Below are 22,342 nucleotides of genomic sequence, written 5' to 3'. Positions count from 1 at the left end.
TGGCTTGCTCCTTTTTTTTTGTACTTCATTCATTTCGTTGGACGGAAAATGATAGGCGAGATTAGGAAAATGCTAAAAAGACAGGTGATGTTGGGCTCTACTTGTACCTCGTGTACGTGATCGGATCCGTCGATCCGAACAACAATCATAGGTCCCGCCAAAAGCCATTGAGAACACCCTAATTGGGTGAACTAGGCCCTTGATCTACCAAAAGCCTCATTTGGGGTTCATCTAGTAGAAGATAAATTGGTGATTTTTATAGTCCTTTATCATATGAACGGGATGTCTATTGAGGATGGGAACAAGACCTTGTGGGTCTTCTAATGATATTTTACAAAAACAATAGTTTTGATTTCACATGCACCCCGTCACTCAAAAAGAATTGTTACCATTGATCCCAATAGTGGCTTTCTACTAGTTCTCGAAATATTAATACAATCATCAAGTTGATGAAAAAAAGTGATGCAGTGGCATTAATAACTTACATGTTTATGGATTGATGGGAGTGCCACAAATTATTTCACAAATAGTTTTCAGGAAGTTCAAAAAATATTTGAAACGTCATGCTAACATCCACCATTTCAAAAAAAAAAAAAAAAAAAAGGTCATGCTAACATCCATGGTGGACCTCACAGGCCTCTGTTCGTCACAAAATTTGGCAAAAGTCATAATAATTTATGCATTTTTATTGATTTCATTTATATTTTGGGTTAAGTTTCAGTAGGTTTTGGTGAGGCCTTTCTACAAAAAAACGTGAATTGTGTTTTTTGGTCAGCAACATGTAATATGCTTTTCTTTTCTATTTTGGGCCGCTCTAAAATAGAAGTTTGATTTTATTTAGGTTGATCTAAGGGCTAAAATTGATACCATACCAATGGTTAGGATTAGACTAGGGTTTTAAAGGTGTTTTGGGGCTATAAATATGAAGTTCTGATTTGCTTCTCAGGTGATTAATGAATAGTTGCAAGTTATTTGTTTTAGGTTTTGGTTTTAATGTATGTTGATCATCTTTGCATCAAATTTATTGTCATTTATCTCTCTAGCATTGTAAAGATCTACTGGACTATTTGTGTGGTTGTTCAATTCCCTTGCAAATTTTGTACTTTTCATCGACTTGGGGCACGGCATGTAAAGCTTGAGTTCAAGATTTCAATGATCGAGATCAAGGACAAAATTATGATGAGGATTGATTCGTTTGAGAGTAAGAATAGAATCGAGACTCAAGACTAAATGTTAAGAATACCCGAGACAAGTGTCTCTCCACAATGATCCCATACGAGATGATCTTGTAACTAGACGTCAAAGTGGAAAGCGTAGTCTTATTACCTTTTGTGATCATCAATGGAGAGGCATGACAACGATCTAACATCTTCCGAACAAGGTATTACTCAGTAGGAAAATTGTGTAGTCGTATTATCGACGGAGGATTTGACAAAAATATTATTTCAAGGGAGATGGTGGACAGATCACAATTGAAAGAAGAAAAGCACCCTTGTACAATAGTTAACGAAAGCAGGTGAGGTATTTGTTTTTACTCGTTGCTTAGTTTCTTTATGGTGTGATGCATTATCGATAGATGCATTTCACTTATTGCTAGAGAAACGTTGGCAATATGATTAAGATGCGACTCATAAGGAAAAGCGAAACACATTATTTTGTGAAAGATAAAAAATTGCACTTTTGCAGTTTTGCCAATGAAGGAAGCTTGTAAACCTAATTCTTGTAAAGAGGGTGTCCCGCTATTCTTACTTTGTAAATGATCATGGAAGAAAGTAAATAATCAGGAACTGAGAATTCATTGAATAGCAAGAATGATATTCAATGAACATCAATTCCCAACCCAACAATGTCATTTCTCAAAAATATGAAGATTTAGCCCTAGAAAATAGTGGAAAGCATGAAGATGAGTTCTATGAAATTAAAGGTGTTCTCATCTAAAATGTGATAGTGGTGGAGAAGAAAATACAAATGATGGAATGGATGTGAATGAAAGAATGAAGCTAAACTCAATTTCTAGTGCTATGTTTGAAAATGCTTTCTTAAAATAGAAAGTGTTCCTAAATCAAGTATGTTTTTTGAAGGAAGGTATTCGGGGAAGGAAATTCCATGCCTTGAATACGTGGTAGCACATAGCTACATGGAGCTCTCTCTTTAAAAGAGAGACTTACTAATGGCAATAAGTTGTTTTGGTAGGATGGCAATGGGTAGTTTTTGGTAGGACAACAATTTGAATAATTACTTGGGACTCTCTTTAAATGAGAGATTGACACATGGCAATGGGTAGTTATGGTAGGACAAAACTGCCTCGGGGCTCTCTCTTTAAGAGAGAGAGAGAGAGAGAGAGAGAGAGAGAGAGAGACTAACACGTGGCATCCCATAATTGTCTCAATACAATATTACAAACTTACAACATAAATCAGCATACGGTAACTATCAGTCATAAATCAACATAAATGTACATCTAGCCCTCCCCAGACCCCGCAATGGCGGGAACTTTGTGCACTGGGTCTCCTCCTATGTCTTTTATGACTGATAGTTCCCCATCAGTACGACTCTTCGATGTGTATTCTCTCTACCTCTTTTGTATTCCTTTTTATGTTTAATTAAGCTTTTGTTAATAGTAATAAGAAAAGGACAATAAAGAAAATGTTGGGGGTTGTAAGGTTAAATTGGATACATGTTATACTGTTGGCTGTGTTTTTTAATTGTTGGAGATTCTTTTTGTAGTTTGTTCGAGGTAAGATCCATAGTTCATGGTGAAAATCAGGTTAAGTCAAGAAAACAAACTAATCAAATGACAACAATGACTTCTTCATGAAGTCTCATGAAACATTATGGTGGCACCTCCCTATAAAAACCAATCCTTCCACCCAAGGTTTGCTTAACAGTCCGCAACTGCATATTACTCACAATGCACATAGGAGACCTTGAATATTGTGTGTGAAATGTACAAGCAAGTGGGTAATAATTCATTTGTTGATCTTGTGTTTTCTGAGGAGTGGAGTTTGATTTAAACCTTGGCGTGCTAGTTGTGGAATAAAAGCCATCTAGGGTAAACATAGTTGCTGAAATTGGTCCATGGTAGATAATGCTTTTTCATTATACATTGAACTGCACTTGTTGGATATTAAATCTGCAGGATTAATATTCAACTGATATATGTACTTAATTATGAAATGTGTTTTCGTGGCATTGATTTTCTTACTTTTTATTTTAACAGGGACTTATGCAAGAGTTGAAGTCCTTATTAGACAACTGTAGATCGAACAGCTATATAGAGCATGCAGCAGGGATTATGGAGGAGGAGAAAGCTCCGGAAAAGCTATCTAAAGGAGTCTCTAGCTTATCACTGGAAGGTGCTGAAAAGAAGGTAAATTTGCAATCATATATTGATTTTAGTATTAAGTTCGGTGAAATGTGAAGCAACAACATATACCTATGAAACTTTTATTTTATAAGAAGATTGAAATATCAGGGACCTCATCAAATATGGCTAATTGAGATAAGAGTTATTTTGGTTTTGCTGAAATTCCAGTCCTAATTACGTTACCATAAAAACTGCTTCCATATGTCATTTGATTTTGATATACTGCTGCTATTTCTTTTTTTTTTTTTGAATGGTGATATACTGCTGCTATTCTTCTTAAAATATGATGTTTTACTGCTTTGCTTAGTATTTTTTGGAATAGGTCATGAAACTATTATATATATATATATATATATATATATATATAGAGAGAGAGAGAGAGAGAGAGAGAGAGAGAGAGAGAGAGAGAGAGAGAGAGAGAGAGAGAGAGAGAGAGAGAACGGTTTCTACACACAAGTGTAGATAAGTTATCTACACACTAGCTTAAAATACAGTGGAGGGCATATTGTTTGGGTGATCCAAACCATTCATTTGATTGGCCCTCACATAGATAGGGTTTCCACAAAAAATCAGCTTCATAGGATCATCCCAACCCTACGATTTGTGGAGGTAAAATGGACGTGTATAAACGTTCACAAATCTGTCCATTTTTTGCCTCCACGGTTCGCAGGGTTAGGATGATCCTATGAAGCTGATTTTTTGGGCATATATATATATATATATATATATATATATATATATATGTATGAGAAAACTGTTGGTGAGCTTAAGCGCACCAAACCTATGGTGCGCTTAAGCTCCCCAATCACATGGGGGCCCACTTTGTTAGGTGATCCAAAGCATTCATTTTAAAGGCCTTATGATAGATAGGGGGTGTACCAAGGTCTCCACAACTCATGCAAGGTCTCCATATGATTTTTCTTTTTCCCGACCAAGCAGGATCTGAGGGAGCTTGTTCGCACATCAACTTCCTTACCTGAAATATGTAAAATTGGCGCCGGTGAATTGATGTTACGATAGATTTTACCCGAATCCGGCCAAAGGTTGTTTTCATCATCTATAGATTGCGCCACAGAAGCTCGAGGAATCCATTTTAATGATAATCTGGTCGAGTGGTACCAACGACACTCGACCCGCCATTTATAGTTTAGATATTGGCAAGGGGAACAGAACCATGTCCCAAAATTTTTATCTTGGACACATCTGGCTTTCCTTGAAGATACTCCTTCTCCACCTCCAGGAGACAGAGAAGAGGGACTCAGCCTGACCTGAGCACATTTCCTGCATCTAAATCGCCATCCATAGTTGTAATATCGGCACTCAGGGCAATGCCAATCTTTCATCGCTCTCCAACATTTATTAATCCATATTTGTACATCTTTATGCACACTAACCCATAAGAGATTCAGAAATTATGGATTTTGTTTTTAAAATAATTTATTATTCCAAACTTCTGGCCGAAATTACTGGAACCGAAATTTCAGAAATAATAAAATAATACTTTTTTATTACCGGATTTCTGCAGATATTCCGGTTTCGCCTAAGGCCAAAACCAAAATTTAAATCCATGATCATAAGGAATTTCATAGTTCTTACGAACGGTGAAAAAAGAACCTTCTGCTACATTTCATAATACTTCTAAACAATGATGTTCATATATGCAAAAAGTTAATAACCATACAAGGAAATGCATTCAGGCAATTCAGAAGCGCATCAGATATGAATAAAAGCAGTGGAGTGATACTGCCTACCCATTGATGCACACAAAGTTGTAGTATAATATTCAGTGTTGGTTGAAGAGTTGACAAATACTCATGTCGTAATAGCAGTCCAAGTAAAACTCAGTGCAGTATGTGAAAAATGAATATCTAGTATTCTAAACCATCAAAGGGGTTAGTATAGGCAAAAAGTATGAGAAAAGATTAAATATTTTTTAAAAATACGGAACAATCAAACAGGTGATTGAGTGCCTGAAAAGTCCCAGTTACAAAAAATAGAATGAGAAAACAGACTTTAATTAATGTTTCTGTTGAAGTATAAAAGATTTAATAACACCTTCTCCACCAGCTTTTGGAGTAACTCGTTGTTTCACATGGTATCATAGTCAAAGGTCCTGAGTTCAAACCTCATTGATAGTAAAAATCCACATGCAATGGCCAAACCTAAAAGAGGGGCCACATGTACCACGTGTAGGCCAACCTTAAAAAACAGGGGCCACACGTGAGGGGGAGTGTTAAAGTATAGAAGATTTAATAACACCTTCTCCAATAGCTCAAGCTTTTTGAGTAACTGGTTGTTTTAGAGTTTCTAATAAGTCTTGGGAGCTATTTTAATTTATTTTTACATTTTTATTCTTATTTATGAGGGTATTTTTTGTGAAGGACAAAATCAGGGGCTTCTTGGGCAATATGTTTATTAAGATTAATTACTCCCCTCTTTTCAAGGATCACATCTAATTATGAAAGGATTAGGAGCAGAGCATGCGTGTGACATCATCTATCATATGGGTGACTAGGCACCTAAGTTATCAATTCCGTTCCGTTCCGGCCAGAAAGCACCGGAATTCCGGTTCCGGAACGGAATGCCAATATTTTCCGTTCCGGTCCGGATTCCGGGCGAAACCCCCTATTCCGGCAGGAAAGTGCTACAAAGTTGGAAAAAATTCAAAAAATTTACAGAAATGCTCTTATGGCCGTTGGGGAGTGTATTTTACAAATTTACCCTCGTTTTATGACCGTGGGGTGCTGTTGGAGGGCTATTTTCGTCTTTTTGCAAAAAATTAGAAAACAAATTCCAAAAAATTCCCCTCGTCGGAGCGGAAAGAAAAATTCCAAAAAATTCACTATAACCACTGAATTTTTTTCTTATTTTAGCTTTCTTTTAAAAAAAAATTCCCCTTGCCGGAGCGGAACGAAAAGTTTCGAACGAAACACCGAAACGTTCTGTTCCAGTAGCCAAAACGGAACGACGATCGGAACGGAATTTATAACTTAGCTAGGCACATATATCCAAAGCAAGACTTGTACCAAATGAAAGCTCTCCAATTAAGGTTTTTATATGATTTTCAACCAATTCATAGGATTTGTTTGAAGCCACACTATTTTTTTTTAAATGTGAAAATGACAAATCCTGATTTGAATTTGGTTGGATCTGTGGGTCTAAACCAAGGTTTTAAATTTCGGTTTCGGTTTTGGCAGAAATTCGGAAAAAAGGAATTACATTTTTATTTTGAAATTTCAGATAAATAGTAAATTTGTGAAAAAAAAATCATTTTTCCGAAATTTCGGGTTCTTGGGATTTGGTATCAACCGAAAGCCAAAATTTAAAACATTGGTCTAAACTGATAGTTGCCGGAAACTCCTCGGGGGGGGGGGGGGGGATTTCCACACCGGCCTAGCTTGCTCATTAGTTTAGGATTAGTACAGCTTTCTTTTATTTCACTAGCACTACATATAAGGTAGCTTAGTCATTTGCTTATTTTTCATGCCCTTTTTGGTCTTTTCCTTAAACTAGTGGTGTTTTAGTCTTTTCATTGTAAGGTTGTTATATAAACCGCCTTTATTTTCTTTTCAAGGAGCTTTTGATGAATTTTCTTTGAAACTTAGGGTTTTTACCCATTTCTTTTTGTGGAGTTCGACTGAGCAAGAAAGGTACCAAGCTTGAGATTCAAGCTTTCTTTCTTGTTCCATATTTTCCCTCGTAGCTTGCAAGGTATTTCAAATCTGTTCTTGTGGTTGGAGGTCCCCTCGTCCAGCACCATAGATTGTTCAAGGGTTTGTTGATTAGAAGCAGATTTCTCTTCCAATTATAGTTTGTGCATATTTCTTCTTGAAGATGGTGATAAATGATAATTTTAGGGAATTTTTCATCAAATTTGCACACGAATACGTCTAAGATTGTTGATATTTTGCATCCATGGTTTACTACTAGAATTTAGCTCCTTACTGTTCATTATTTTCTACTCATTATTAAAGTGGTTTTCATGAATCTCTTGATCCAAATTGCCAACTGAAATACATCCGGTAAGGATTTTAAGTCCCGTCGCTTTAATTCTTCCGAAAGTTGTGGAAGGTCGTCAATTGACATTTGTGCTTCATGAGTGGCTGCCTAATGTATGGATCTGGCCTGCTTAGAATTTAATTTCTGAGGTTTTTGTTTTTTGAAAAGTGATAGAAATATATTAATAATTCATACGAGAATTACATGAAAAAGGGACTGTCCCCCATGAACTACATCGTATGAGGACCTAGGAGATGCCTCCAGGACCCTAAAAAAAAATCCAAAACTATTCCCCCTTTACCAGCCCTTTTACATTCACCGGTCCAAAACAAAAACACTAAAATTTCAAATTCTGTGACCTTCCTAGAAGTTGTCCCCGTTATCCATGATAATAACCCATTCAGTAATTACAAGCCCCTGAATACAATTCAGTGATCCTCCCTGTCAGGTGCAATCTCGTGACAGGAAAAACACCTCTTTGGCCAGGCAATCTACCATCACATTTGCCGACCTCTTCCTAGTGCTATAATCGCTCTGATTACGCGCATGATGTCCATGATATTCGAAATCATTTGGTCATCTAATCGGAATAATCCTCCTTCATGACAACGATAAAACCCCCAACGGTTCCGATAACATCTTATGAGCACCATTGACGATTTTGCCGACCCCAAATCTAATTAATAGAATTCTCCGTTGCCCTTGAAATTTAGATTCAATGATAAAAATAGATAGGTTTTGTCCCATGGTAGATGTCCTTTGCCGCCATCTTCTTCCTCTTTGTCCCCAAGCCCCTAATCTTCCAGATTATGATCTTGAGAAAACGAGTGCCCCTCCCACAATACCCTTTAACCTTCGCACGTCACTAGGCTTTGTGCTCCCTTTTTCCTTTCCCCAAGCTTTTTGATTTATGTTTACCAACTCGATCCCTGTTTTTGATCTCTATGAAAGTCTTTCGGGTGCAAATAACATCATTCTTATACAGTGTGCCAAGATCATCACCCATAGTAGTTCATGGCGACAAGCTCATCATCTATGTCCTTCTCCACTGAAAACTCATCAACCTGGCTGAGAAAAAGACAAGGTTTTATATATACGAAAAGCGCCTTATTAAGCGCCCTATTTCTGAGAGACAACAAGATCCTTGAATATATCTGAGGATGGAGAATCCAGATCCAAATCTTCAGGCAGTTATTCGGAACTTGATTCCAGCACTAGAGGAAACATGGGAATAGCTAGCGAGGTTGAGGCCCGCAACTGGGATGCATCAATTTTGGGCTTGGCTTTGTTGATTTTCCGATGAAGATCAGTCTCCAGTGAAACTTCAGAGACAACCTCCACTTCCGGTATCTCAGCCTCCCTTTGGTTGTTATCACCTCCAAGAGATGGTTCATGAGTTTGAGTTGCAGAGATTCCAGAGCCTGAATGAGAGTCGTCATCGGTGGCCATCAACTCAGCATCGAGATTCTCATTCCTCTGCTCCATCTCACATGAGATCTCCATTGAATTTCCGACATTAGGGCACTCCGGTGAGCCAAAAAGAATTTCCGGCGAAAGAGATAACAACGGGGATCTCGTCATATCCGAGGTGGGAAAACCAGGGCCAGACAAAGGAGGACGACTGCAACCCTCGGTTTCTTTAATCTTTTTATAAGGCCCACTTCGAACCATGTTAAATAAGTATCCAGTAAGGCCAGTAGGCCCATTAACAACAACTGGATAGAGCCAATCGGTTTTGTCAAATGGAATAGATATGGGCCCAAGCCCATCATAGATTGACAACCGACGAGTGCTCACTGAAGAGTTGATCCAACCTTCGCTAGCCGGTTGCACACCTTCCATAATATGCCCCAATGGCACGTGGCGAGGGGGTAGATATCCCTGAGTCATTCTTCCTCCTAGGATCGATCTGAACTGTCGCACTGCTGGTTGGAACAGCATCTAACCACACGTGTCCCCCTACTGACCTTGAATCCCTTATAGCTGGCTCAACAATTTGAAATTCGAACTCACTATTATGCGCCTGATTTCTATCGTGCACCGTTAGATTTGTACTGGTAACATGCACCATCATCTTCTCCCTCTCTTCACCTTCTACTGGATTGATTTCGGCTAAAGCTTCCATTTTTTCTAACTTTACCCACAACGTCCTTCCCCCTATACACGCCGGAACCACTACCGAGATCGGCTAAAGCTTCCACTTTTTCTAACTTTACTAAACAGTTTCCATCAGATTTGTACATACTTCTAGTTAAAACTAATTTCCAGTTATATATACTGATTTCCATCAGATTTGTATACACTAACGACTAAGACTGATTTTCGACAGAGATGTTGATCTCAACAGTACTATATATCCCTATGTATCAAATGAAATTTTGATATACCTAAGTAGTGATCCTAACAGTAACATATATTACTCAGTATCAGATGAAATTTTGATATGCCTATTTAGCAATTTCGACAGTACTATATCCCTAAGTATCAAATGACATTTTGATATGACTATTTAGTAATTCCAACAGTTTTATACACCCTAATTATCAAATAAGTTTAGATAGACTTGGTTAGTGATTTCGTCAGTCGTATGTATCAAATAAATTTGGATATTTACTTATTACTAATGTCGTCAGTTCTATGTACCCCTAAATATCAAATAATTTGTGATTAAGACTAATTAGTAACCTCATCAGTTCTACGGATATACTGAGTGGATAAAATGATTTTTTATCATATATAGGTTGTGTGTCAACAGTTCCATGGGTAAATTAAATGAAATGGTTTTTATTACATATATTTTTATTCCATCAGTCCATGGACTATACAAAAAATTCACATAGGTACTTAATGGTGTTTCGCCAGTTGAGGGTTTAACTTAGAAGATTCATGATTTCACTTTCAGGTTGACTCTCTCTACGATTGTGATCACCCCATTTACCTCACACCTACTGGTTGGAAAAGGCAAGTGACATCTAGACTCGCATGTGTAAAGTTTACAACAATGAATTGGTGCTTGCAATATTATTTCATTTTGAATGACACTCTGGTTTCCTCTTATCCTCAAGTTGATATATATTATAGTACAACAATTGAATTGCTAAATTTATAGAATCTCTATTTCTTTCCTTGAATAACCGTGAAAGTAAGTTCGGAAAGTGGGTAGCCATAAATGATTCTGACAGGTGCAAGAAATCCTCTCACGGCAAAGAGAAAAGAGGTATGTTACAGTTCTAAAATAAATAAATTTGCATGGGCATGTAGGAAAGTGGGATTAAGGAGGCGAACGAGCCATCCTGGGACTCAAGTCCAAAGCCAACCTGAGGAGCGCGTATGGCCTTTTGTTGGTGATGCATCTGAGGGCACCCATCCCGGAAGCAGTTCGCCAGTATAACAGGGATCCGTAATCTAAAATCATAACGTCCCTACCTATAGACGGGTGGTAGGGATTAGCGGTGCGGTCAAGGCAACGGGCAGTAAGAAAAAGAAAAAGAAAAGTAAAAAAGGAAGGAAAAGCCGGAATGCCTTGGGGGTAGCCGTCACATGACACTCGAGTCACACAGGCGTCGCTTCTAATAGTATGTATTCTTTTAGTTGTTAATGTTAATTGTACCTCTTATAATCTCAATTTGTAATTGTCTCGAAAATAGTTAGTTTAGATTGCTATAAATGTTTGGGTGTTTTTTTTGGATCTGTCAGTGCTGACACAGCATACCGACTTTATAGTCAACATTTGATTATGCATAATGGGACTATTGGAGGATTTTGAGAACCAAAGGGCTGTAATTTTGGCGAAGCATATGGGTGAACTTAAGTGGAGAAATGAGTAATTTGAAAAGTGAGAAGAATTTCAACAGATTTCAATGGCAAGTTGGTGTGGAGAAAAGGTACTGAACTGTATTCAAAATGCCCAGATTATTTTTAGCTTACTAAAATTTCATCATCTGTCCTGAGTGTGGCTTGAGGGAAGGCTGAGTTTTGGGGCAGTTTTCAAGTTTATAAAGTTCAGCAGATTGTAGGATATTTTGGGATGGATAAACATTAAAACCGTGAGAGAGATGAGCTTGAAACAGCCAGCAAGTGTGCTAGCTGAATTCAGGACAGCAAGGTGTTGGTTACACTTCACTCGCTTTTGATTGAGGAAGGTCTTAGCTAGAGGACAGGCTCTTTTCAAGAGCTTGGAGTGTACCAATGTGCAAGTGTAGTCGGTGAGTGCGGTCCATAAGTGACTTACGACTGGAAATTTTTTTCTATAAATAGGGGTTAGGGGGTAGTGTTTAGTTACTTTTTGATTATTTGAAAAAAAATGTAACATTTGGAGTGTGGAAGTGTCTTGGAGGGAGTTCCAACGGAAGAGGGAGGAGGTGTCCAACGTTGGATACTCGGCTCTTGAGATGGCGAGTTCTGAGCGCGCCTCGTTGGACGGATCGTTGTCATTGTACCAGATCCGAACCCCAAACTGTTGAATCCCTCGATCCTTGAAATTCATCTACGATTCTTTCCTTATTTCTTACTAATTCTTGCATTAATTAGTAGATCTCATCTCCTTTTATGTTTGCAGATTGAATAAATCTCCTAGATCTGAAATTTTAAGAAAACCAGTCCCTAATTATATCAAAATCAGCCGGTTTTTCTTAAATTCTTGCACAATTTTAAGAGAAATTTCAGATCTCATCATCAGATTATAGATTTAGGTCAGATCTGTGTTTTTATCAGTTGCTTCTGCCACCAAGTCTACATAAATGTGTCCCCAGGGAACGTATTTAAGTCCAACAATGCTGTTTTTAAATGAGTAAAATTATAAAACCAGCCTCGATCACAACCCTTCAACATGCAAGAACCCTATAAATTGATCTTTTTCAGTTTCTTTGGAGATTTCGTTCTTTTTACGTAGCCAACATCGACTACAGGAAATATCCACCTGAATGCATTATCAACCATAACAAAGCACAAAAGATTAGAGACTTCGATTCCACACAGAAAGGGTTTTTGAAAATTACCGAGGGTTTCCAATGGGGATTTTTCTGAACTCCATTTTGGAAGCTGAGAAAGGTTCACCTGGGATTGCTGCGAGATGCGGGTTCTGTCCCGGCAAAATCAAGGGATTCGTCACAAGAAGAAAAGATGGAGGGAGAAGAAATATGAAGATTATGGTTCTGGAAAGAAAACCCTAGTCGGATTCCAGAAAACCCCAGTCGAACAGATTGAGCAGGATCTGGAAAAAGAACTCTAGTCGGACAAATTGAGCTGGAAAGAAAACCCCAGTCGGACAAATTGAGCCGGTTCTGGAAAGAAAACCCCAATCGGACAGAAAAACCTCTGCTACATATAAAGGAAGAGAAAATCAACAGGGCGACAAATTGATTTGAGATTGCTCATCTTTTTCTTGCGTAGAGAGAGGCAAAGGGAGATTGTTCTTAGACAGAGAAGTGGGTGCTGGGAAGGCAGAGAGACAGTGTTTCGACATCTAAAGCCGGCACATGTACCACGTAGGGAGAGAGACAGAGACAGAGAGAATTCTGAAGAGATCTCCAGTAGGCAGAGGCACCAGGTGTAGATTTGGCATGGGCGTTTGGGGGGGGGGGGGTTGTGGGTTGCCAAAAATGCATCAAAACCCCACATTTCACTACTTCTGCAACACCCATTTCTTTTCTAAAAAGTAAAACCCTACCAAATCTTGAGGACAAGGATCTCTTGCAATTTTCTTATGCAATATCTCCATCCATCACATTTTATAGTTAGCATTTGGTATGATGATTGGTGACTCGCCTTGTCAATGGTTTATATAATTGTTGCACTAACTTTGATATTAATGAGGCCCATCAAGAGCCAATTTCATGTCTGTGGTGGATGTTTTGAGCATAGTTGCCAGACTGTGAAATGAATTTAGGAAGTGAAACGTGAAACATGGGGACAAAACAAAAGTGGAAAAGAGAAACATGGAAACAATAAAAAAATCATATGGAAGGCACATTAAGTAATATCTTAGAAACACATTAAAAACGTTTCAGAAACTATAAAAAAAAGGCCAATGGAAACACATAAAATATAAGAGAAGCAAGAGAAATATGTGAAGAATGGACCTAACGATTTTTCATAATTTTAATTAAAATTAGAGGGCATACATGGATGATTTATACACGTCCCTTACATATTTAATTTTTTAGTACAATTTTTGTACTTATTTTGACAAATCCTCAAATCATTGTTTTTGAGGGGTGTCCAATCCAACACTCGATACCCATACTAATGAAACTTAGGATGCCAATTTGTAATTTTGAGATAACATGTCGCCCACTTTGTTTTCTTTTTCTTTTATTTTCTTTGTATCCAGAACTTTTTGTTCCCTTATTTATTGTAATATACTTACTAGTTTAAAAGGAATAAAAAAAATCAAAATTTCCGCTTTGACAACCTTTAATATGCATATCTTTGCAATTAAATAAAAGAAAATGCAGCTCTGTTCAATTTTCATCGCACTCCTGCTTAATTGAACATAACTAAATCTAGGAGAAGTAAATTTTACCTTTTGCTTGCAAGTTTTAGAAGATGTCCCATAAACAGAAACAGAGTCGATATAGATAGATTCCGAACCCTTCAGCATGGTAGTTTTTGTTGTGTTTGTTACAGTATTGTAAACGCTATAATATGGTTCATGTGGGTGTATTATCTGAAAAAGTAACATTAAGGAAGGTTAGAAATTCTAACTTACACAACATAGTTAAATAAAAATTGAAAGGCTTACCTATCCAACATAAGGAAGACCATCTGAATCAATCAAACAACTCACGGACTTATCTCCATTACTTTCACGTTCATCTGTTAAGTCAATAGTTTCCACCTGCATAGCAGAAATTACAACAAGGAAATAATTAAGACAGATAAATAAGAGCCTAACTTAGCTGGTATTGAAAACATTCTAATAAGACATGAATGATAAAAAAATAGGCCAAAACAGAATCTCAATAAAAATGAAGCATGGCTAATATTGCCTGCCCATAAAATGTATTGTCATTAACAAAAATATTCACTAAAAACTTTAGAGCTTAACTACTATGGTTACACATTGACGAACAATTCCCTCGGAAAAAGGACCAGTCTGTCTCTGAACACACAATGCAGCACAGAATTTTGTGAATCTAAAAGATGGCACAAATCAGTAAATATGTCATCAAGCATACTTTTAATAGTGACGAGGAAACTCTAATTGCAATAAGCCAGGTCACAAAATCAGATTCGCAATGAAAAAGGAGATATTATTGCAAGTCCATAAAATATATTTCCGTCGATGAAATTACAAATAATCAATGAAAATGCACATAATTTTTTGGGGGAAGAGCTAATATGGATTCCCTTTCAGGTACAAAATCCCTACAAAGAAAGGCGAAGTCCATCTGGAATAGTGATTCACATAATGCAGTGCCAATTTCATGAATAAAGAATATGGTGGATATCACAGAGAAATCAAAGAGCATGTTTTTTATTCAATTCTATGACTGAGTTATTGTTTTCAAATATCATAAATTAGAAGGATCAGGGCTGGAGTATTTTGATCTGATCTCTCTCTCTCTCTCTCTCTCAACATTGCTTTAGGAGGAAATCCAAAAGAGGGGTTTTGTGGGCCCCAGTTGACCATCATCATTTCAGGAATGATCTCCATGTTTTCAGGGCAGCATGGATGGTCCTCCATAAAAAAGGGAACACAAAATTCAAGAGACAGAAAAGGCAACACAATAAAAACAAAAAGGCCATGAAAGGCAACCTTTACAAAACAAAAATGCCATGCCAAAGTGTAGACCATGTACATGTAAAACCAAAATTGGCAAGAGCATTAGATAGGGAATCTCCATCCCAATAAAGATGGGATAAAGGACACTCCACATACACATAAGCAACAACACCCATCATGTATTTGGAGAAGAGACTAAATCTCCAAGGGGATAGGTCGCCCGTCTGAGGCATCTAAAAGCATTAAGATTCACCCTTAATCCAAAGTTTAGAAGGGCTTAAGCGTGGAATTAGACTAATCCCTCTCAAAACCACTTTGCCTCTGCTTAAACAACACACTCGCCACATGACCAAGCAAAAGCCATAATACTTTTGCGAGTGAACATCTTAAGCATGGAGAAGAGACTAAACCTTTGAAAGTGCTTTTGATCATAAAATCAAGAGGACTCCAAATACAATCTAAAAGTTTATACCCTTGAGTCTTCTTGGATTGTCTTGGCTCCTTGGCACTTTCTTGGACTCCTTGACTTACGAGTGAACATCTTAAGCTTGATTTGGCTCTTGTGACTTCCTACAATCTTCAAAACATGTTGAGAGGTACATGAGGTGTGACCATGGTATGTTTAACTCCAAGCTTTTTCTTGACACATGCTAGGCAACTTGTGGGATCTTCAGCTCGAGCTTCTTGACTTGAACATCTTCAAATGATGATATCTTCTTTGTTCTAAAAGGCGACCGCCCAGGCCGCCTAGGCGCTGGTGGCAGAAAAAACACACTGCCCAGGCCCTGGGCGTTTAAAAAGCGGTCTCACCGCCTGAACAGTATTAGGCGGCCGCCCAAACGATGAGGCGGCGCCTGGGCGCTGAGTGTGGGCCTGGCCTGGGCAGGTTTGAAGGCTCAGATGAAGATAGAGTCTTGGTCTTGGAGGGAGAGAACAATGATTGGTGAAGACTGAAGAAGTGCTTGGATTTTAATCTGTTTTTTGGTCATGGATTTGTGTTGTACTGTTAAATACTTAAATTATTAAATACTTTATGCTTAATTTTTTGTTATGTTTTTGACATTTTGTTATTATTTAATGTTTAGTGCTTATGCATAAAATGGTTTGAATTGTTATGTATTCAAGTATTTATATTTTATATAAAAACTGCAAGATATTTTGAAAATATATTAATATCTAAAAAAAAATGAAAAACGCTTAAAAATGCCTGGGCGGCGGGAGGCCAGTCAGCCGCCCAACACTTTTTAGAACACTTGATGTCTTCACTGTGAGTGCAAACTCTTGATCATTATGTGTGTGGATCCACAAGCCATATGTTCTGTTGAGTTGTGTAATGGCGATATGACATATCAAATTCCTGTGTAGAGCACAACATCTTAAAGCAACACAATAGTCCATTAATGCTAATCAATTTGGGTTTGCTAGCATCAAAACAAGAAGGTAAGGTGAATGTTTGAACCCATGGGAACCCTTGGGTTTACATTCTTCCCATTTTTTATGATGGCAAACAAATTGATTAGAGAGGCAGGAGACATAAAAAATATAGGCACATAGAGATCAATTGATATACAATAGAGCATTGCTCCCCGTTACTATATGCACAAGTGTAATATGTGAATGTAAAGCATGTGGTGCATATAAAACATGGACTGCCTAATCAATTCCAAAAACTCTCCCGCTTTTGGCAACAGCAAAAAGGAAGGATTTTAAAGTGAGTGCAAATGGAGTGTCAAGGTGAATAACAGCTTATTTAAGCTATGTACCTAGTATATGATATTGCATTTACGTTCATATGATGCTTATCAAAAGATAAAACAAAGTGAAATACATGATAAGCCATTTAAAAAAAATTTTTGTTCTAAAGATTTGAATGTAAAGCACACCTAATGGGGCAATAAACCATGTGATCACATCACAATGGTCTATGTGAACATGGATATGATACCATTTGGCTCTCCCCCTATGAATTTGTCATTGGCCCTAGGTGAAACCTATGTAATAGGGCATGACAAGGTGATATGATGGAAAAGGTGATGGGTTCGACCTAGAACTCTTGGGCAACAATCAGACAAGTCTCTTCCTGAGCATGGACATGCTCAGAACTATAAAATACATTTTGAGTCCAAAGTGGTTTGCCCCTTAGAGCTTGACAGTGAAAGCTCCCCCTGACTATGTGCATTTAGTCTAACTATGATAGGTCAAAGCACATAGGAACTTTTGATTTGATTTTAACACCTTTAGCCATTTAGATTTGCTCCATCCAAAAGAAGATTTACTTTAAAATACAGATGGAAGATTATTAGACAGAGGATATGAAATTTGAAGTGAAGATACAGTCTAATAAGCACATGGACACAAGGATAAGAGAATAAAGTGTAGAAACACATCCATGACAAACAAAAAGTCATGTGTATATATATATATATATATATATATATATATATATATATATATATATATATATATATATATATATATATATATGAGGAAAGTGTCTCTAGTCTCTCTCCTAGATAAACTTATCTACTCCTCCCTTTAAAAAAACACAGTGGGCCCACGCTGTTTGGATGATCCAAAGCATTCATTTGATAGGTCCTAACATAGATAGGGTGTGCCCAAAAAATCAGCCCCAAAGGGTCATCCTAGAACTTCGTTTTGTGGTGCCTTGTGGTACTCAGAATGGACACATATAAACGTCCACGTTTATATGCGTCCATTTTGGACACGGTGTGCCCAACAAAATGAAGTTCTAGGATGACCCTTTGGTGCTGATTTTTTGGGCACACCCTATCTATGTTAGGACCTATCAAATGAATGCTTTGGATCATCCAAACAGCGTGGGCCCACTGTGTTTTTTTAAAGGGAGGAGTAGATAAGCTTATCTAGGGGAGAGACTAGAGACACTTTCCTTTATATATATATATATATATATATATATATATATATATATATATATATATATATATATATATATATATATATATATATGAGGGCAGTGTTCCTGCGCAGCTGCTCAGTTAGCTTAACTGAGCAGCTGCCCCAAAAACTCATGTGGCCACATTTTGGGTGGGATCCAAAGCATTCATTTGATGGGCCCTTTCATGGGTAGGGTGTCCACCAAAAATCAGCTCCATTGGATCACCTTAGGGTGTTCATTTGTGGGGCAAAAAATGGACAGATTTGTGGACAAACAGTATCTGTCCATTTTTGGCCCCACAAATGGACACCCATTGGTGATCCAATGGAGCTGGTTTTTGGTACACACCCAATCCATGGAAGGGCCCATCAAATGAATGCTTTGAATCACCCAAAAAATATGGGGCCACATGAGTTTTTTGGGGCAGCTGCGCAGGAACACTTTGCTCTATATATATATAGATGAGACAAAAAGATGCTCCATATATATGATCAGAAGATGGAAGAGACACATCCTCTTCACATCATAACAACATGTCAGAGATACATAGATGAGTGTCAGAGCCTAGTGCTTCTCATCACCACTACAATAGATAAATCAGATGACACTCTGAACATAACACATAAAGCCCCTCTGGGCAACCATCCTGTACATCCATAATTATGCCACACACGACATATCCTTCCACAACTATAGACACATAAAAAATCCCCTACTGGGCACAACATTCATCAACAGAAAAGACATAAAGCCCATACTGGCCATAAGAAGAAAATATAAACATAAGCCCTGAAGGTGCTGGTCCATCTATCACTCCTGAGGAGGGCCCTCATCACGAGGTGGAGTCCTGGAATAGTATCTGGAGGTCTGCCTCCTCTGATAGGCTCGTAGCATCTCAGTATGCTGCTCAGCTCTCACTCTCCTATCATCTTTCAGAAACTCCATCAGCCCAAAATGATCGGAGGATCTCTGACTCTCTGCAGTCCCGAATCCAGCGGTGAGGGGTCTCCAGTCCAGTCCTCAAAGATGCAATGTCTCTAGTAAGGTCCTCATATGAGCAAGTAGTGGGAGTCTGGCGCAGCTGAGCTTGTGCCTGCTCATGTGCTCAAATCTAGGCCTGCATCTGGGCCACTCGTTCAGCTTCAGCTACTGCCTCATCAACTTCATCTGCTGCAACCCCACTAGGACCAGCTCCACCTGGTATAGGGATTCTCATAAGAGTAATGGTAGTGTGCTTGGAGAATGCATTGTCTAGGTTGATCTTCTTATGCCTCATGAGCTTAGTAATTTGTATCCCATAAGACCACCATGTCCTCTTTTGACAGCTTTATCCATGTAACCTAGAAAGATGTATCCTAGGTTTAGCTGAATCTTTTTCATAATGCAATGAATCAGGAGTGCTTCAAAAGGTTTTACTGCATCAAAATTTCCAGCTCTAGGTGTGATGCTATAGGCTATAAATTTGTGAACCAACCTCGCAGTGGCATTCATCACATCGGCATTGATGTTCAATTTGTCACTTGGAGGAGGAATGGTTCCAAGTGTCTTATATATGTCTTCTTTTGTGAAATGTTTTTCAATTTCGTCCTTTTTTCAAAAGAGGGGAGCTATGCATAGTATTAGAAAAGGGATTATGGGCCCTCAAATGGGGTAGGAGAAGTACCCTTGGAGGGTCCATCAAATGCAGAAGAAGATCCTGAAGTTCATAAGCATGGGTTTTCAGCTAGAAAAAAGGGGTTATTAGTACGTAAGGGGGGCTTCTCAAGGGCAATAGAGGGGAGCTATGCATGGTATTAGAGAAGGGATTATGGGCCCTCAAATGGGGTAGGAGAAGTACCCTTGGAGGGTCCATTAAATCCAGAAGAAAGTCCTGAAGTTGAAAGTCATGGGTTTTCAGCTACAAAAAGGGGTTATTAGTACCTAAGGGGGGCTTCTCAAGAGCAATAGAGGGGAGCTATGGATGGTATTAGAGAAGGGATTATGGGCCCTCAAATGGGGTAGAAGAAGTACCCTCGGAGGGTCCATCAAATCCAGAAGAAGGTCCTCAAGTTCAAAGGCATGGGTTTTCAGCTACAAAAAAAGGGGTTATTAGTACCTAAGGGAGGCTTCTCAAGGGCAACAGAGGGGAGCTATGCATGGTATTAGAGAAGGGATTACAGGCCCTCAAATGGGGTAGGAGAAGTACCCTTGGAGGGTCCATCAAATCCAGAAGAAGGTCCTGAATTTCAAAGGCATGGGTTTTTAGCTACAAAAAGGGGTTATTAGTACGTAAGGGAGGCTTCTCAAGGGCAATAGAGGGGAGCTATGAATGGTATTAGAGAAGGGATTATGAGCCCTCAAATGGGGTAGAAGAAGTACCCTCGGAGGGTCCATCAAATCCAGAAGAAGGTCCTCAAGTTCAAAGGCATGGGTTTTCAGCTACAAAAAAGGGGTTATTAGTACCTAAGGGAGGCTTCTCAAGGGCAACAGTGGGGAGCTATGCATGGTATTAGAGAAGGGATTATGGGCCCTCAAATGGGGTTGAAGAAGTACCCTCGGAGGGTCCACCAAATCCAGAAGAAGGTCCTGAAGTTCAAAGGCATGGGTTTTCAGCTACAAAAAGGGGTTATTAGTACCTAAGGGAGGCTTCTCAAGGGCAACAGAGGGGAGCTATGCATGGTATTAGAGAAGGGATTATGGGCCCTCAAATGGGGTAGGAGAAGTACCCTTGGAGGGTCCATCAAATCCAGAAGAAGGTCCTGAAGTTCAAAGGGATGGGTTTTCAGCTACAAAAAGGGGTTATTAGTACGTAAGGGGGGCTTTCTAAGGGCAATAGAGGGGAGCTATGGATGGTATTAGAAAAGGGATTATGGGCCCTCAAATGGGGTAGAAGAAGTACCCTCGGAGGGTCCATCAAATCCAGAAGAAGGTCCTGAAGTTCAAAGGCATGGGTTTTCAGCTACAAAAAAGGGGTTCTTACTACCTAAGGGAGGCTTCTCAAGGGCAACAGAGGGGAGCTATGCATGGTATTAGAGAAGGGATTATGGGCCCTCAAATGGGGTAGGAGAAGTACCCTTGGAGGGTCCATCAAATCCAGAAGAAGGTCCTGAAGTTCAAAGGCATGAGTTTTCAGCTACAAAAAAGGGGTTATTAGTACCTAAGGGAGGCTTCTCAAGGGCAACAGAGGGGAGCTATGCATGGTATTAGAGAAGGGATTACAGGCCCTCAAATGGGGTAGGAGAAGTACCCTTGGAGGGTCCATCAAATCCAGAAGAAGGTCCTGAATTTCAAAGGCATGGGTTTTCAGCTACAAAAAAGGGGTTATTAGTACGTAAGGGGGGCTTCTCAAGGGCAATAGAGGGGAGCTATGGATGATATTAGAGAAGGGATTATGGGCCCTCAAATGGGGTAGAAGAAGTACCCTCGGAGGGTCCATCAAATCCAGAAGAAGGTCCTCAAGTTCAAAGGCATGGGTTTTCAGCTACAAAAAAGGGGTTATTAGTACCTAAGGGAGGCTTCTCAAGGGCAACAGTGGGGAGCTATGCATGGTATTAGAGAAGGGATTATGGGCTCTCAAATGGGGTTGAAGAAGTACCCTCGGAGGGTCCACCAAATCCAGAAGAAGATCCTGAAGTTCAAAGGCATGGGTTTTCAGCTACAAAAAAGGGGTTATTAGTACCTAAGGGAGGCTTCTCAAGGGCAACAGAGGGGAGCTATGCATGGTATTAGAGAAGGGATTATGGGCCCTCAAATGGGGTAGGAGAAGTACCCTTGGAGGGTCCATCAAATCCAGAAGAAGGTCCTGAAGTTCAAAGGGATGGGTTTTCAGCTACAAAAAAGGGGTTATTAGTACGTAAGGGGGGCTTCCCAAGGGCAATAGAGGGGAGCTATGGATGGTATTAGAAAAGGGATTATGGGCCCTCAAATGGGTAGGAGAAGTACCCTTGGAGGGTCCATCAAATGCAGAAGAAGATCCTGAAGTTCAAAGGCATGGGTTTTCAGCTAGAAAAAAGGGGTTATTAGTACGTAAGGGGGGCTTCTCAAGGGCAATAGAGGTGAGCTATGCATGGTATTAGAGAAGGGATTATGGGCCCTCAAATGGGGTAGGAGAAGTACCCTTGGAGGGTCCATCAAATCCAGAAGAAGGTCCTGAAGTTCAAAGGCATGTGTTTTCAGCTACAAAAAAGGGGTTATTAGTACGTAAGAAGGGCTTCTCAAGGGGAACAGAGGGGACTTATGGATGGTATTAGAGAAGGGATGATGGGCCCTCAAATGGGGTAGAAGAAGTACCCTTGGAGGGTCCATCAAATCCAGAAGATGGTCCTGAAGTTCAAAGTCATGGGTTTTCAGCTAC

At 39.1% G+C, this 22,342-nt stretch overlaps 1 protein-coding gene across 3 annotated transcripts in view; it reads left to right on the top strand.

The window, feature by feature from the left end:
• Nucleotides 1-13,205, top strand: part of LOC143860877 (uncharacterized) — a 35,355-nt gene extending 22,150 nt beyond the window's left edge. The window contains exons 5-7 of one of the 3 annotated variants that reach the window (XR_013239824.1): nt 3,221-3,370; nt 10,269-10,941; nt 11,063-13,205. Coding sequence is in view for 2 of the 3 variants with exons in the window: in XM_077371720.1 (XP_077227835.1) it covers nt 3,221-3,370; nt 10,269-10,475 (357 nt within the window). In the remaining variant the exon portion in view is untranslated. Of the gene's footprint in view, nt 1-3,220; nt 3,371-10,268 lie in introns of all 3 variants that reach the window. The other 2 variants (XM_077371721.1, XM_077371720.1) reach the window with 2 other exon arrangements.
• The last annotated feature ends 9,137 nt before the right edge of the window (nt 13,206-22,342 follow it).

The sequence above is a fragment of the Tasmannia lanceolata genome, unplaced genomic scaffold (genome assembly GCF_043159265.1).
Source record: "Tasmannia lanceolata isolate RefF3 unplaced genomic scaffold, GAP_Taslan_0.1 ptg000037l, whole genome shotgun sequence".
Taxonomy (NCBI): domain Eukaryota; kingdom Viridiplantae; phylum Streptophyta; class Magnoliopsida; order Canellales; family Winteraceae; genus Tasmannia; species Tasmannia lanceolata.
This window is presented reverse-complemented; position numbering and strand designations above follow the sequence as displayed.